The 18,650-nt window shown below is 40.0% G+C and overlaps 1 protein-coding gene across 1 annotated transcript in view; it reads right to left on the bottom strand.

The window, feature by feature from the left end:
* Positions 1-16,704, bottom strand: part of SPRED1 (sprouty related EVH1 domain containing 1) — a 112,377-nt gene extending 95,673 nt beyond the window's left edge. Inside the window, exon 1 of the mRNA XM_039537951.1 lies at positions 15,663-16,704. Within this exon, the coding sequence (XP_039393885.1) occupies positions 15,663-15,694 (32 nt within the window). The 5' untranslated portion in view covers positions 15,695-16,704. The remainder of the gene's footprint in view (positions 1-15,662) is intronic.
* Positions 16,705-18,650: the final 1,946 nt, after the last annotated feature.

Below are 18,650 nucleotides of genomic sequence, written 5' to 3'. Positions count from 1 at the left end.
TCCGGTTTGGCCAATGGACATGGCAGAGGGGCATTGCTGGTACATGATGGCATATCTCACATTGGTAGATGTTCAGGTGAATGAGCCTCTGATGGTGTGGTTGATGTGATTGGGTCCTATGATGGCATCCCTTGAATAGATATGTGGACAGAGTTGGCAACGGGCTTTGTGGCAAGGATAGGTTCCTGGGTTAGTGTTTTTGTTGTGTGGTTGCTAGTGAGTATTTGCTTCAGGTTGGGGGGTTGTCTGTAAGCGAGGACTGGCCTGTCTCCCAAGGTCTGTGAGAGTGAGGGATTGTCCTTCAGGATAGGTTGTAGATCCTTGATGATGCGCTGGAGAGGTTTTAGTTGGGGGCTGAAGGTGAAGGCTAGTGGCATTCTGTTGTTTTCTTTGTTAGGTCTGTCCTGGAGTAGCTGACTTCTGGGTACTCTTCTGGCTCTGTCAATCTGTTTCTTCACTTCAGCAAGTGGGTATTGTAGTTTTAAGAACACTTGCTAGAGATCTTGTAGGTATTTGTCTCTGTCTGAGGGATTGGAGCAAATGCAGTTGTATCTTAGAGCTTGGCTGTAGACAATGGATCGTGTGATGTGGTCTGGATGAAAGCTGGAGGTATGCAGGTAAGTATAGCGGTCAGTAGGTTTTCGGTATGGGGTGGTGTTTATGTGACCATCATTTATTAGCACTGTAGTGTCCAGAAAGTGGATCTCTTATGTGGACTGGTCCAGGCTGAGGTTGATGGTGGGATGGAAATTGTTGAAATCATGGTGGAATTCCTCAAGGGCTTCTTTTCCATGGGTCCAGATGATGAAGATGTCATCAATGTAGCACAAGCAGAGTAGGGGCATTAGGGGACGAGAGCTGAGGAAGCGTTGTTCTAAATCAGCCATAAAAATGTTGGCATACTGTGGGGCTATGCGGGTACCCACAGCAGTGCTGCTGACTTGAAGGTATACATTGTCCCCAAATGTGAAATAGTTGTGGGTGAGGACAAAGTCACAAAGTTCAGCCACCAGGTTTGCTGTGACATTAAATCGGGGATACTGTTCCTGACAGCTTGAATGGAATGTTGGCGTAGAGGGCTTCTATATTCATAGTGGCCAGGATCATGTTTTCTGGGGAAAGTGACCAACATACAGAGTGTCTAGAATAAGAGTGTCCACACAGACAGTTAATCTTGAATAGCTACAGCACTTGAAATAAGGTAGCACTCTACCTTATTCTGGAATAACTGCTCCATGTACACAAGCCCCTGTTCAAGATATTAATTAGCAAATGAAAATGTAATGATTTTCACCTTACTTCATAGCAACTAATGTGGGTGCAGTCTATCTTTGTTGCATTAAAAGGCAGATATATTAACATCAAAAACTAGAGACTGATAACTGTACACTTAAAACTCCAAGAACTTAGTAAGGGCCAAGGTACATTTTAAAACAAAGGGAGGTGTATTTTTTGCATTAAAGACAAACATACCCATAAAATACTTACACAAGCATCTCCCTTCACATCAATGCTCTGTGCTGCTTGCCTATAATACAAAATATAGGGCATAGGCGGCAAGTTATATGGGCCCATGGGCCCATGGTGCTCCACCAATATTCAGGAACGTGGGCCCAGCTCCACCAATGTTTGGGGCTCCACTGCCAGCGAGGCCCGGTCCCCTGCCCACACACATCCCCAGCTGTGGCCCCAGCCTCAGCCCCCTTACCTCTGTCCACCTAGCCCCTCCCAGAGACATGGCCTTGCTCCCATGTAGGGGGCGGGACTTGGATCCGTTCTGGGCACCAGCAAAAGTTATAGAAACCTGGCACCTATGAGGGCAACACTGTTCCAATTTTTTTGGATATGGTTTTCAAACAGAAAAGTATCACTGCATAGAATACTGAAGTGTCTATATCAAATGGTAGAGCATGATTCCCCAATCTCTAAAATGTTGCTGCCAATTCTAGTTAGTAAGTAGCTTTTATTGTTTTGTAGCCTCAATTTTCAGTGCCCCAGGCAAGCACTTAACTGATTTGTGAAAAACCTCCAATACCTAACATGGGCTTGTTAACATGCAGAATTCTTTCCCACTGCCATAGCAACACTGCATGAAATGTTGGAGGGGGTGTGTGTGGAGGGGCAGCCTCTACAAGAGGATGTTTAAAGTTTATGATATCAATACTATGTTATCTTAGATGTTTTAAACTAGAGAATTTCAGGATGCATATAGAAAGGATAACATACTGGAAACCTTATCAGGATTAAGTTTCAACATTTGTTACTCATCTACTAAAAAATTAAGTTTCCTGAAGGGTGGCACAGGTTAAGGGGAATTAAAATTCAGCCTGCTCATCGTCAGGACTTATTTTCTAGTGATTTTGTATGCATTAAGGGTCTGATTTTTAGAAGTGTTGAGCATCTGCAGCTCCCACCACCTTCTTCTGACCTCCTGGGTACTCACCATCTCTTAAAAATAATTTCAATATGCTTTCACTGATATCAGCAAAAAAACAGAGGAAGGCCAACGTTTTCAAGTGTGTCCACTAGTTTTTAAGATCTCCTTTAAAACATCTATTTTTCAGTTTTAGAGATGGTGAGCACCCAGAAATCTCATTTACTTCAGCTCAGGTGCTTTATACGTCTAGAAAATAAAAACAAGGAGGCCTGGCACTAGTTTTGTAGAGAACCCAATAAATGAAGCACCAAATTAATAGACACCGTAAAAGACACTGGCCCTAACCCTTACCTGCAAAGTGTGCTTCTGTCAGATGTGCACTACCAATTACGCAGAAAAAAAAACCCTCAAATGTTTAGTGTGATGAGGAGAATCACATAATGTTTTAGGAAGACTAAGAAAAGAATATGACTAAAGCATATTTAAGAGTAAAAATTTTCCCTCAATGAAAGAGAAAGGTGAATAAGAGATCGGGGAGAGAGGTAAGCTTCCAAACTGATATGTAATAACTCAGCTTCCAGGTAAGCATTAAAATATCCTTTTATGCGCCGAAAAAGTACCATCAAGACGAAGAGTTTTAAGAAGCAGTTCACAACAATCCTGGCTAGAAATATTATAGGGTATTGTACAGACTTGCCCAGGAGTAACACCACTGATATCTGAAAACTGCAGTAAACAAGAGAGCCTTTTATTAGTATATGAAGAAAAGAGTCAGAGTAAAATCCTGTCTAAATTACATACAAAAAAAATTAGGACAAGGTCAACGTTTCAAAGAACATTACTCAGAAGTTTGATCGTGTCAGAATTAAGGCTAGAAACCCTATTTCTGCCCTTTGACCATAGACATGATAGTCTAATTATATGATCACATGCTATTTGTTCTACTCCTGCCTCATTCTGTCTGCAGGACGAACAGTGAATGAGGCAGAGGGTTGCAAGAAGAGTAAGGATGTTTCCTTGTGTTTAAGGCATTGTACTGGAGGGTTCTATTCCTGGCTCTGCAACCCTGTCAGAAGTCTTCCCACTTATGTGCTTGCACTAAGGTTAAATAAGCAAATGCTGGCATTTTCAAACTTTTGAGTGCTTGACTTTGCAATATTAAATGTTCTTTGGGCATATTTTTGTATGCCATTTGCAAGTGTTTTTAAAGACCCAAGTGAAAATAGAAAAATGCCATCATGAGGAATCACAGTAACTGCCCACACGGGCCGGAGCCCAGGACCTTTAAAAGCCATGGCACAGACCTCTAACACTTGAACTACATGAGTACCTTGTAACAGAAGTAGGCAGTTATCCTCTGGAGACCAGAAGGGGATTTAAGACGCACTTTGCCATTGCCTTAAAAGTATTTGATAGACAGAGGAATGAAGGCAATTGGGAATTTTGGATTCTATTTCTTCTGGAAAAGGGGGGAAAAAAGACAACATTGCCAAACAAATAGTTTCACCATATTCATTCTCAAAGGCAGTATGATTAAGAATCGAATAAATCCTACTGGAGACCTGGGACCAGATTCAAATCCCTGCTACTACCCCTTTATAACATTCAAGATGTGTAAGGAGCTACAAGGGGAGAAGAGAGGCCCACAGAAAGAGTCCCCCGGCATAGAGCTGGCATACATACTGCTATCCTGCCCCTCCATCATGGCTCCAGCATAGTAGTTTACTGGGAGCAGGAGCGGAAGCACCAGAGCATGGAGCACTTCAGTAATTCTGGACTGCAGCCACGCTCTCAGGCAGCCACATAAAGATGCCATAAAAGGGAACAACTTGAGTAATCCCCTTCCCCACTTCCCTTTTTGTCCCCTGCCTTCCTGAATGTCAATGGCATGGCAGAAGCCACTCCTGCTGTCATTCAGGACCTGCTACTTCACCAAAATAGGGCTGCGCTGTTCCAGAGTGGGAAATCACAGGCAGTACATCATGTTGTGAGCTACACCTTATTGATTCTGTTTTAGCTTTTTAAAAACAGGACATGTCAGTTTTAAAAAACTATTATTTTAACAAACTTATTTAGCTATGTTACCAACAATGATATAAATTAATAAGATCATTTTACAAATCCAATTTACTCTTCACTGTGCTTCTTGTTTACTCTCTGCATTAGTCTCAGCTCCTGGAAAAAAAAATCAAATCAATTTTATTTCTGTTAATAATCAATTTCAGCTTCAGTGCTGCAGTGATGGGGTGTCACACATTACAGGTAAATGTTTATTTGTTTAAAATTGTTCTTTATTGAGTTATTTTAAAATGGACAGGAAAGCATTTCTACAGTTTTAGAGAAGCTTGTTCTTACAAAAATTAAATATGGGAACAAATGCAAGTTGACAATATTCCTTTCATTGTTTTAAACAAAGAAATATTTGGCTTTTGAAAATACGCATATACTAATTAAGAATTTGGGGTGGAACCTTGTGAAGGGTGGGGAACACATCTGTTTTTACTTCTATGCATTTATTCTTATCTTTGAAGGCCTCCATCTCCTTTCTTTAACTAAAATAAATATTTCAAATTCTGGTACTGTTTGTGACATTCTTCTGTGACACACATTGGGATCCTATTATTTGGTCATTTGCATTGCTCACTGAACTAAAATCTGTGCTTGTCAGAAGGGAAGAACCTAACTACTTACATTTCTGTGGCATCATATCACTAATCACTTTATTCAAATATTATGTTGTCAAAAGCAATACATTCTTACAAAAGAGGCACTAAAATGACAACACATGGACTTTTTCCCTTTCAAGTTAACACAAAGATCATGAGATAAAACAATATAGTTGTAATGTCAACTTGTGTTAAACTCTAATGATATTTTAAAATAAATCTTCAAAAGCAAGTACATCTGAGATAAAAATCTGTGGCACAAAAAGTGTTCTGTTAGTGCTAGGAAGCAGGATATAGTTAAGACATCTGTGGTTTTTGGTCTATCTGCCTATAAGGGAATTAGGTCCCAAACTACTGAGTTTAAGTGCAGCTTTTTCAAGCTTGCTATACACTTATTTAATCTATTTTTAATGAATCTGTGGTGGCACTATGAACCAGTGGAATAGAAGCTTTTAATGTTCATGTGTTCTTTTCTATTTCCGCACGACTGACAGAATCTATAAATACAATGATCATGATTTATTACTTTGGGAATTACTTTTTTTTTTTTTCTTCTCCCATGTTACTTGGATTGAGTTGGGATTTTATTCAGGACTACAATTATATGCAGGAAACCACTCACTATTGAACTAACGGTGTTTTTCATAGTGAACTGCAGTATTTAGAACACTTAAATGCATGTTCTCCCCTTCAAGAACATACTTGAAGAAATTGATATTAATTCTTGTCTACCTTAAAGGAAGCAAACAGTAGAAATAAAATAGTATCCAAGCCATCATTTTTATAGCTGATAAACTGAAATAATGGACCAACAATACGGGATCTGGGGGGTCATAGTGGATCACAAGCTAAATATGAGTTAACAGTGTAACACGGTTGCAAAAAAAGCAAACACCATTTTGGGATACAGTAGCAGGAGTGTTTTAAGTAAGACACAAGAAGTAATTGTTCCGCTCCACTCTGCACTGATGAGGACTTAGCTGGAGTATTGTGTCCAATTCTGGATACCAAATTTCAGGAAAAATGTGGACAAATTGGAGAAAGCCCAGAGAAGAGCAACAAAAATGATTAAAGGTCTAGAAAACATGACCTATGAGGGAAGATTGAAAACATTTGGTTTGTTTAACCTGGAGAATAGAAGACTCAGAGGGAACACAACAGTTTTCAAGTATATAAAAGGTTGTTACAAGAAGGAGGGAGAAAAATTGTTCTCCTTTAAACCTCTGAGGATAGAACAAGAAGCAATGGGATTAAATTGCAGCAAGGGCTATTTAGGTTGGACATCAGGAAAACCTTCTTGTCAGGGTAGTTAAGCATTGAAATAAATTGCCTAGGGAGGTTGTAGAATCTCCATTATTGGAGATTCTTTTAATATCAGGTTAGACAAACACCTGACAGGAATGACTTAGAATCTAGATAATTACTTAGTCTCCTGCACTTAAGGTAGGACTGAGCTAGATGATCTCTTGAGATTCCTTAGGGTACGTCTACACTACCTGACGGATCGGTGGGTAGCAATCGATCTACTGAGGATCGATTTATCGTGTGTAGTGCAGACACGATAAATCGATCCCTGATCACTCTCCCGTCGACTGCTGACTCCAGCTCGGTGAGAGGCGGAAGCAAAATCGATGGGGGAGCTGTGGCAATCGACCTTGCGCCGTGAGGACACGAGGTAAGTCGAACTAAGATACGTCAACTTCAGCGACGCTATTCTCGTAGCTGAAGTTGCTTATCTTAGGTCGACCGCCCCACTCCCCCCAGTGTAGACCAGGCCTTACAGTCTTACGATTATGAGAATGGTAGATAAGGATTAGATGAATTCAAGACCAAGAAATGTCATCTTGGTCTCTATATTGATAAAATGTGTTTAAAGCCCTCCCTAGATCTAGAGGCTGGTCTTTTTTACAGATCCTTCTTGATAAAGACATACAGCATATTCATGTTCTCAGTGGCATATATCAACAAAAGCCACTGGGAGATATGGGCCAGCAATTTTTAAATCACCAACTGCTTCTTCTTAAGCTAATGTCTTGAGTCAAAAACTTGTTCTCTTCTTATCCAATACTGGATAAATGAAAAGGAGAACCAAGGTGATCCATATTTTGCTATGCTACTCTTATGCAGGATAGCTGTTTTATAAATAAGCTATTCCACCTATTACTCTCAGTTGCTTGATAAGTAAGCTTTTCTAGTATGCTGTGCTAAAGATTTCTTTCTTTCCTCAGCAAAGGTATCTCGGCATCACTGCAAACAGATCAATGAAGACTTCTGCTTCATGTGAGGCTGTGGTAAAAAAAAGTGAACAAAATGTTAAGCAGCACGAAGAATGGGATTGTGATAAATATTACCATTAAAATGCTTTTTCTACATCAGTGGTGGAGTCTCATCTGCAATACTGGGTATATTACTCATCATCCCATTTTAAACAGGATACAACAGAACTAGAGTGGGTTTCAGTAAAGAGCAACATGAGTCAAGGATATGGAAACTCTTCATATGAAGCAAGGATGAAATGTTGGGACTGTTTACCTTAGAAAAGGAGATGTTTAAGAGAGGACAAGATAAAAGTATGTAAAATAAAGAATGGCATAAAGAAAGCGAATCAAGAACTTCTGTTCTCCCTGTCTCATAACACAAGAACAAGGGGACATTCAATGAAATTAATAGGCGGGAGATTCAAATACAATTCAAGGAATTACCATGGAATTCATTGCTATGGGAAGTTGAGGCCAAGAATTAACAAGATTCAAGAAGGGATGTCAATATCAAGAATTTATCATAATTGAAGATAAAAATTGTGTGGAAGGGATATTATGCTTCATGGCTTAAATCAATTTAGAATTATGATGAGATCTAATATAGGGGCAGAATATTCCAGAAGTACCTAGCGTGGGATTCTTATACCTACCCCCTAAAGCACCTGGTACTGGCCACTGTCAGAGAGATAGTACTAGAATAGATGGACATTAGGTCCAATAAATATGGCAGTTCCTGTGTGCTATCCAAATTCATTGAAACATGCTTAACCCAGGGGGAATCTGCAGGGTATATTTGCATATTTAGGCCAGCACAAAATTTCATACCACTTTATGTGATGTTTTTATGTCATTTACATTAAAACTCTATGCATATTGTAATTTCTTTCTGATTTTTTTTGCATAAATTAAATACACTGTCCCTTATCTTAGAAATACTAAGATCACTTCTCTGCAGGGCAGATTCATTTAAATCAAAGCAACAAAATCACCAACATAATCCTGATTTAAATCAGCAAGCAGGAAGCCTATATTTAAATAAATAATTTCAATCTTGTTTTGCAATTGCACTTTTAGTTATTTCTCCAAAGAATGGTTGATTCTCATTGGTTGGAAACCATTAAAATATACTTATTTGTAACTAAACATAACTCTTATGCTAAATTTGGACTTTGGGGGGTGGGGGGGGAGGGACACTAACCAGGAGGATAAAGGTATACAAGTGTAATGTCAGTAATTATATGTTTTAACTTAATTTATCCAGAGTCTCAATTTTTACATTTTTATGCTAGAAAATGGTGAATGATGCATTTCGTATTTACTAGATGATTAATATTTTACTTCTGATTTGTGTTAAATTTTAGCTGAATGGAAATACAGATTAACTTACAAATATGCACAAAACCAGCATATTTTTATTAAATGAAACTACCTTAAGTGTGCTGGATACATAAGAAAAAAGGTTTATCAAACAATGTTATATATAATGCTGATTTATTAAACAAAGGAAGGATTACTTGTAGTTAGTGAGCTGAATTGACTGTTTCTGGTCACAATGCCCTTCAAGACTGTAGAACTAGTAGACCTCATCCTATTAGAAACAGCCCGTACAAGTAAACTCAATCCTACTACTTGTTCAGCCAATCACGAAGACAAACAAGTTTGTTTACATTTACAGAGGATAATGCTGCCCACTTCTTATTTACGTCACCTGAAAGTGAGAACAGGCATTGGCATGGCACTTTTGTAGCTGGCACTGCATTACATACTAGATATGCTAGACATTTGTATGTCCCTTCATGCTTCAGCCACCATTCCAGAGGACATGTTTCCATGCTGATGCCACTCGTTAAAAAAAATGCATTAAATTTGTGACTGAACTCCTTGGGGGAGAATTGTATGTCTCCTGCTCTGTGGTTTTACCCACATTCTGCCATATATTTCGTGTTATGGCAGTCTCAGATGACGTTCCAGCACATTATTCGATTTAAGAACACTTTCACTGCAGATCTGACAAAATGCAAAGAAGGTACCAATAAATCTTGAGTCAAGTGCTGTAAGCTGTCCTTAGCAATCTGATGTGCCTTCCAAAATCTGAGAGGGACAAGGTGTGGAACATGCTATCAGTCTTAAAAGAGCAACACTCAGATGCAGAAATTACAGAAACCAAACCACCAAAAAGGAAATCAACCTTTTGTTGGTGGCATCTGACCCAGTTGATGAAAGTGAACGTGCGTCAGTTCCCACTGTTTTGGACTGTTATCAAGCAGAACTAGTTTTCAGCATGGAAGCATGTCCTCTGGAACGGTGGTTGAAGCAGACAGTTGCTGCTTAGTATTATTTTTGGTACTTAACTTAAAATAGATTATAATAAATTTAGGCCTTAACATAGGTGTTCAATGTCCAATTTTAAAAACAGATTTATTTTTAAAAATAGCCTGTTACATTTAAAAAATTCATTTTAAAAAAATCTATTAATTTTTAATCCACCCTTATTCTCTTCCCTTTTTGCCTTCCATTTCAACATTGTGTTGTATTATTTTTTCATCACTTCCAGCATTAACTTTTCATACTTCTATCTCTGAATTCTCTTAATCCATTTACGCTGACACTGGCTCTCCCTAATGAATTCTCTCTCCATGTCCAATTCCAGATTATCACAATAAACTAGGCAGAGAAGTTCCCCATCCTGCCTTTATAATCAGGAAAATTACAACAGTATCATATGTTGATCCATTTTGAAATTAGGATTTTTAAATTTACTTGATATTCTTTCAGTCTTAAAATTAAATTGTAAACTTGAAATGTTTAAACTCAGAGTTCACTTTGTTAAGTAAATGGATGCATCTCCACGCACTTAAACATATAAATTTCAGAAGCACAGCAGAGATGCATGGACACAGACTGTAAAATATGCAGAACAGACAAACAGCATATACACAGATATCTGTCACAATGAAGAACTAACCTGCATATACCTTTATAGATATGCAGAAAATGACTAAAGGACAAATTAAAGAAGACCTGCAAAATGATGCTTCAGTCATGCAGACATAAATCATACACCTAACCTTTACTCATTAATAGTCCCCTCTGCGTGTGATCAGGACCAAAATTAATAAATTTCATTAATTTCCAAAATACATACTGAATGTCCCTACTAATCAGTTCAACTGTTGATGTAACACAATCACCTTTAAAACAACCAACTTCTTTAGTTTCTCCAAATAATGCCACTGACTCCAGTTCTACTATGACATCCTAGAAAAAAAAATTCTGTGATATCACAACAATCAACGAATGCTGCTAAAGCTAACCCATACGTGTTTTTTCTTGACTTTTCAAATTACTATGTAACCTGAAAGTTCATTTGCCTTCAGAGTAATAGCTGGGACATAAGGCCAAGTAAAGAGTATGAGAGTGCCAATAAAATTGGAATGACTCTCCAGAAATCCAAAATAAACTATGCCCCAGAAAGAAACAAGTTATAAAATGGCAGTGACAATCTAATTAGTGCATTCAGAAGGGACACCATCAATTTACAGTTTTTAAATCTCTCTCGTTTTATATAATCTGTTTGTAGTACACATAAGATGTATTAAAAGTGACAGAATTTTAGAAATCGAATTTTTGTTTCTATTTAGAGAGTTTGTCCAAGTTGCAAAGGTGCATTATATAATAAGAAAGAAAGGAAGAAAGAAAACAGACCAGTAGTTTCATTTCCAGGGTCAAGGTCTCATTAACCTAATCAGTCAATATTTTGGATGGAAATACAAGGGGATACTTAAAAATATTAATTCCATTGCAATTTTATTTTAAAGTTCTAGGAAAATATTTACATTTGTTTTAGATTCTGTATAACCTAATTTTATTTTTAAACATTTATTATTATTTTAGGCTAGTTTTGGGGGATACATCTAACCCAACATTTTTCCCTCCACACTGAGTGTTCCGTACGTCTTGCAACTGGATAGCTCAGATCTGCCATGACATGACAGATTGATATACCTCTCTGATAACACTGTCCGTTCATTGTCAAAACTATGGACAGCAACATACCTCCATCACAAAAAAAAATGTAAATATATTTAACAGGAGAAATATATGACTTGATAGTTAAAGGAAATGAGAGGGCCATATGAACACAAGATCACCTTTCATCCATAAGAATCTCAGAACAATTTACAAATCAGAACCTAAATGTACAAGCCTACAATATGCACAAACGACCCCCAAAATTCAGTTCAGGAGAAACAGTAAAGAGGGCTTACAAAATCAGGCACCACTTCTCTCACTGAAGGGCAACCTGAAACTAACATATGCAACAATATATCGAGAAAAAACTGCTAGTAGGATGTCACTTACTTTTGGATTAATGGGTCCCAAAACAGCATTGTATTACAAAATGAGTTTAATAATTTCATCCAAGTTTAGTGGTTATTTGTCCACATAAAAAAATGCCACTTAATTTTAACTGTCATATGCAGTGTTGCTGTAGCTGTGTTGGTCTCAGGATATTATAGAGAGATGGTGGGTGAAGTTGGCCCAATAAAAGATATTACCTCACCCACCTTCTCTCTCTATTTAGTAGTAAGTTTATTCTGTTTAACAGAGGCCCAGTGGTGGAATTATTGGGGTGCTTCTGGTTAAGAATGGAGGTATATACAGGAGAGGGTAAAACTTTGCAAGGTGCCTGTTCACGTAATGCTGGTTTGAGCTATGCATAATTAGCTCATGTCCAAGAGCATCAAGAAAAATCTTCTCTCTTCCACTATATCAAAATGACAAAAATGATTCAATGTTCTTTTTATTGTCCATCAGCCAAGTCAAACTGCCATGAAAACAGTCCCAGCCAAGCCCAGCACACACAAAAAATCTGCTTGTTCACCCTTTACCACAAAGATGAAAATTAAAACAAAAACTAAACAAAAAAACTACAACTATTTGCCCAACTACAAAAATAGCTGTCCATAGTAAGCAGAATTTTCTATGGCTGCCTTCTACATATTCATTTAAAAATACAAGAAGCAGTGACACCTCATATAGCTTTTAACTTTCACACCCTTTTATTTCACGGACATCATTTACAGTAAGATACAATATATTCTTAGATGAGATCAAACTAAACAAGCACATAGCTCAAGCCTTTAGTCCTTCTGCATGAATGGGAGTTTTGCAAGCACAAAGACTAATGACCAAGCTTCAACCATAGTTCTCAGTTACATACATTGCAACAAAATGTCTTTCCAAGTACCCGTATTTGCCTTTACTTGATGAGAAATTTGTAGATGAATACATTAAGACAATAATGTTCTCTCCTCTGTTGCTGTGTGAAAAATGCACACAAACAGGTAAAATAGTAAAACCAAGTGCTGTCAAACCACAAAGTAAATAAAATGAAAAAGTTAGAGGTCGTTTAAAATTTTTCAGTTATAGTAATTTTGAGTGTTACCTACAATCACAGTAGGTAAAAAAGCTGTTCACACAGAAAAATGATCTTTAAGTTGACAGTGCCTTGTAAATGTTTACATTAATCTGTTTACATTCAAGCATATAGAAAAAATAAAAATGGACCCAACTGAAATACCATAAGCAAAATTTCACCCCTCATTTCTGATAAAGTGTTGAAGTCACTCAAACATCATTCTGCTGGTCTGTTAACAACAAAACTCCCCCAATCCCTCCAAAAAGCCTCCATCATATATTTGTTAAATATATTGTTTGGATAGTTTATCAACACTGTACATAAGCATTTTAACACAGCAACCCACTCAGTACTTCTAACAAGGGGTTCAGGTAACCAGATTCAATTTGTTTTGTGGCTGGGTAACTAGAATCCAACAACTAAGTGTCCTTGAATATTTGATTATTTTTTTAATTGGGATGCTCAAAATTTTTTTTAACAGACTAATTAAATATAATTTCTCATACAGCATCCTCTACATTGGTTCAATTTTTTTTTAAGTGTTCTGCTTCTTTGATATTTAAAAAGGTCTTTTCAGCAAGAGAAAAAAAAAGTCTGTTTAAATAGGAAAGTGACTATACAGAAGTGCTGTAAAAATTCACAAAAAGAGAAAAATATTTCCTTTTCACTGACTTTTCAATTTTAACCATCTGAGGCATTTGTTAACAGAAGATACAGCATTATCTGAGAAGTGATTTTCAAGCCAGTATCATCTCATTAAGGTTAGACTTATTGGAAACACTAGCATTTGATATTCCTTGGTATAGAAATAAATAGTAGTGTTATACCGATATCATAAAAAGTAATTTCAATTGTTTATTGCTATGGGAATTGGCAAAATGGTTAATATTTTGTCTTGAAAGCAATGCAACAAAATTTAATAATTAATAATTGGAGATATACCAATCTCCTAGAATTGGAAGGGACCTTGAAAGGTCATCTGGTCCAGCCCCTGCCTTCACTAGCAGGACCAATTTTTTCCCCAGATCCCTAAGTGGCCTCCTCAAGAATTGAACTCACAACCCTGGGTTTAGCAGGCCAATGCTCAAACCACTGAGCTATCCCTCCCCCCGGTGAATTTGGTTTTTCAGTATTTTATTTTTAATTCACTGTTTCTAATGATGAAATTACTCTAACTTCTCAACACTCCTTTCCTTAATACATTTTGAAATTTAATAAAAGAATTTTATTTGAAAAACAAAAACAAAAAAAAGAAAACCAGCAACAAAAAGTACAGGTTTCTCCAGGCTCGCTAGCAATAAGCGGTCTCTCCCCCATTGCACTCTTGACATAAACCTCTTAGTCTCTCCTCTATCTATGCAGATCTAATCTGCAAGTCTGTTAGCACAGTGTACTGCACTGTGAATGGACAGCCAGGTATTTTATGAATGGAGTAGATCACGTGCTCCCAGCACCTCCCCAAGCTGATATTTCCCACATAACTATGTCAACAAGCAATTTAAAAAAAAATACAAGTAGACCTGAAAATCCTAACGTTCAAAGCTTCCTACAATAACCAGTCGTTGACGTGCAGGAAAAGGCCTATACAATTTGCACGGCAGGTCTTGTTGAATGTCAACGGTGGTGGTGGTTTATTTTTTTTTTATTTTTTTATGAATGGAGATTGTGGTATGCAAATTAGAACGATTCACAAAAAAGAAAACATGGCGACTGCTTCTGCCTCGTTACACTGATACTGAAGCAAATTCACCTTCTAAACCACCTCAGTGTAATGCTTCGTGCTTTACAGACTGGAGCTCAGGGTCTCTCAAAACTCTGGTTATCCAACTTTGAAAATGTAGTCAATGTTTTAAAAAGAAAAATGCTTTTCCTTAAGGAGGTACATCTTAAGGAATGAAGGTTTTATTTAGAGGAATGCAAGCAAATGACAATCTGCCTTCCACTGCCAATGAGATTTTTGTCAAATAAATTAACTCGCTATTGAAAATACTTTTTAAAAAAAAAGCACACGACGGTTATTTTCCATCACCAAGAGTTGTCTCTGCACTATGACGAGCCACATCACTCGTAAAACAAATTACAGCAAATGACTAAATTGCAAATCATTATTCTGGAAAGGATTACACAGCCTGTAACAGTCAGAGCCAAGAGTAACCCTTACGCACTTTATACCCGTAAATGTTTCTGATAAAGACTAAGATCAACCTACCGCAAAACACGTTGCACTTCTGTTTTTGAACGCCATAAGACACATTTACTAGTAGAATATTATTTCTTCCCCTCCATCCAAAATGTAAGTATCACAGACTAAATGCAGTAAGACATATCTAAAAACCACGAGGCCGAATTATTTCATCCAAGCTAGGTACATTAAAATTTAAGAGACTTTCTTTCCCCTTAAAAAAGAAGTCCCAACAGCTCATTTGAAAACAACAACAAAAAAAGCTTTAGGGGAAGATTTAAACTTTATTTACATTGACTGACTCATCCAATTAAAATTCAGGAGCAGTTTCCTGCAGGATGAAGCTCCCACACATTAGTTTCCATGTGGAACATCTACGAGATAAGATTTGATCCCAGGCGGCGTGCGGAGGAGTGGGGTGCACTGTTGGTATCTGTTTGGACATTAAACCCCCACCGTTCCCCAACTTCAACACACGCCGCCGCCGCCGCCACTACCTGGCCACTTTTCTGTCATGCTGTAATTGCACGGCACTTTCATGGAGACTGGCTCCCCATCTTTATGAAATAAGCTCCTAAAACACAAGAAGAGACCCTCCGGATTTCTATACATGTACGCACATATGCGCAATATAAACATACACACGGACACAGATCCAAAAAGCTAGAGCAATACAGCGTGGAAATGCCAAAATGTAAAGGCAGGGGAGCCAGGAAATAGAGGAATCCGAAGAAGAGGAGTAATATTTGCTTACTCGTTGTTAGAAGTCGCCGTCTCTTCGCTCATTTTCTCCTCACCGTGATCCGACAGCGAGATGGAGCAGCAGCACCGACGCAGCCAGGGCGCAGCAGGAACTCACCAGAAACCTCACCATTGTTAACCCCCAGATCTGCCTCCCCAACGAGAATCGCTCTCAAGGCTGCAGGGGCAGGGGGCGAGCCTTTTATCCGAGAGCCGCAGGGGCTTTGCTGTCCGGCGCTGGAGCGCAGCCCCCTGCCTCAGCGAGGCTGGTAGCCGCAGCCCCTCTGCTCTTTAACGGGAACAGGCTGGCGCTGGTGGAAGAGGAAGGCTCCCAGCTGCAGTGAACTCCACGCCGCCGTCCTCCTGCTGCAGCTCATCTCCCGATGCAGCTACCTCCAGTGCCCTCCTCCTCCTCCTCGCCGAGCGGGCTCTCCCCTCGCAGCGCGCCCCGGGGCAGCAGGGAGGGGAGCAGCCGCGGCAGAAATTCCTCCGAACAGCAGCGGCTGCGATTCGAGCGGGGGGGGGGCAAATCACCCACCCCTCCCTGGCGAGCAACAGCCCCGAGCAGGGAAGAAGCCGGGCGGCCCGGGGGGTGGGGGTGGAGCGGGGAGGCGCTGCAAGGCAGCCGGGGGGGATGGGGCGGCGGGATGCGTCACGGCTGTTTGTGCGAGGAGAGGGGGAATGGGGGGAAGGAGCCAGCGGGCGTCCCGTGGGGGGGCGGAAGGCAGAAGCCCCCAGCCGGAGCCGGCGATAAGTTCAGCAGCCGCGCTCCGTCCCCAGCAGCAGCAGCAGCAACTCCATTAGCCGTAGCCCCGCGCTCTGCTCCCACCTCCTCCTCGCAGGAAAACTGGGCGGAAGCGTTGACTTCAGGCTCCTTCCGCCGCCACAGCTTAATTCCAAATAACCAGGGGAGAGAGGGGGGCGGCAGAGAAAATAATCCCCTCGGGCCCCCCTCCCACGCCCGCCGCTGTAGAGGCCTGCAGCGCCTCCCCTACAGTGCCTCCAGGGCAAGCTAGTTTCCTGAAAGTAGTTCCTTCCCTTCCACTCACTTCCCAAGGAGTTGTCAGTGTCACACACACACACATACACTCGCGCGGATCGCGGAGGGATCTATAAAGCACTGCAAGCGACCCCCTCTCCCTCCTCTGTGTGCGAGAGAGCGAGAGCCTGTGGCTGTACATATGTGAGGGAGAACTGAAGAGAGTTAGCAAGAGAGCTAGAGCTGCTGCCTGCTGCGAGGTCTGGGAGGGTGAGGGCCCAGAGAGGCTGCAGGGCTGTAAGGCAACCCTTGCACTGTGCAGGCAACTCGCTTCCTGTCCTGCAAAGTTGGATCGGCCGGTGCTGTTCCCTTCCTATAAGGGCTGGAGTCGTTGGCAGGCAGGGAGGCTGCCCTGGTGCAGCACAAAGCGTGTACATGGCACACACTCATCTGTTACTCTGCTCATAAAGTGGGCTCTGCTGCCACACTGCAAGGGGGCGGACCGGGTTAATGCACGCAGCGCTAGTGCTGAGGTTGCATTGCTGCACCACAAAATATTGCACGGTATTCACCGAGTGCTGCTGGGCTAAACTGCATTTGCTTCTATTCGCGAAGGAGGGAATGGTTAATCTACAAGGAGCCTGCTCCCATGGAAGGCAATGGGATTTTTGCCGTTGAGTTCTGTGGGAACAGGATGCTGCTCCGGTTACATGCCAATAGCTGCTGCAGAACATGCTTATTGCGTGCATTAATCTTCTTGCCAATGCAAGGAATCAATATACTTTCTGTAAGTCTGAGCCAATACTTTTCTGTCTATTCAGTCCATTTTTTAATGCATAGATTTGTTTCTGACATGCTTGGAAGGGATTTGCTAATAAGCACGAGGTGTAAGATTGCAGACATGGAGGAATGCGAGAAGGGATAGTGTTTGCCGTCAGAGGTTGTTGAAGCGTGGCCTGACACACTTCAAACAAATGCCTCTCCTTCTACAGTACACGTAGGAGGCCCGTGACTGCAATTTATCATTACTTTCAGAGTTCGCATAGACACATGCAAAGTGTTTTTAGTTAATCGAATATTTCCTCGTTAAACTCTCCTATAGGGTTGGCAGGCTTCTTTACCAATGTGGATGCACCTCTGGGATATCAGCAACAACAGCACCAATGTCTCTTTGTTTTGTCCTGGGGAGAGGAGGAGGCGATTAGAAAAGGACAGAACGGAATCGTTAGTAGATTATGTTTTCAGTGTGTCCTCCTCTATGTAATTCCGTATTGATGCTGCTTTTAGGAACAAGGATAGAATGGAAAATCTAGAAACATTTTTAAGGATGTGCCATGCTTGCCTTTAATTTATCCAGTTTAAATCCTTGTGGATGTACTATCCATAAAATGCACATTACTCACTGTACCTTTTCAGTTTTGAAGAGAGCCTCCTTTATAATTAGTTTGTTTATTGTAAATCTGGAAGCAGTTTACCTGTGTAGTTTACATTATGACAGAAGAGAAACAATATTAAAAGGCATATGCAGTGATGTTGTAGCTGTGTTGGTTCCAGGATATTAGCAAGAGAAGGTGGGCAGGTAATATCTTGTATTGGACCAACTTCTGTTGCTGAGAGAGAGAGAACCTTTTGCACTTACAGGGAGCTGGGAAGAAGAGCTCTGTGTGAGCTTGAAAGCTTATCTCTCTGACCAACAGAAGTTGGTTCAGTAAAAGATATTACTTCACCCACCTTGCCTCTCATGAAAAATATATGAAACACAGACTTGGCCTCATCTCTAAAACAAACACACAATAAAATGGAAGTATTTGTCACTGTTCCAGGATAGGTATGCAGGAGGCGGAGGTTAAAAAACCCAGCCCTAAGCCTTTTCAGTTTATATAGTAAACATGTTACTGTAGAAGAGCTTCTTTGCCTGATTTAATTGAAAATTAGAGATACAGTGAAACTTGCACTAAAGATTATCTCCCTCTTTTATGGGGCCACTTAAAATTATTCCACGTTTCCAGTATAATTTTGTTT

Source organism: Mauremys reevesii, linkage group 4 (assembly GCF_016161935.1).
Source record: "Mauremys reevesii isolate NIE-2019 linkage group 4, ASM1616193v1, whole genome shotgun sequence".
NCBI lineage: Eukaryota > Metazoa > Chordata > Testudines > Geoemydidae > Mauremys > Mauremys reevesii.
This window is presented reverse-complemented; position numbering and strand designations above follow the sequence as displayed.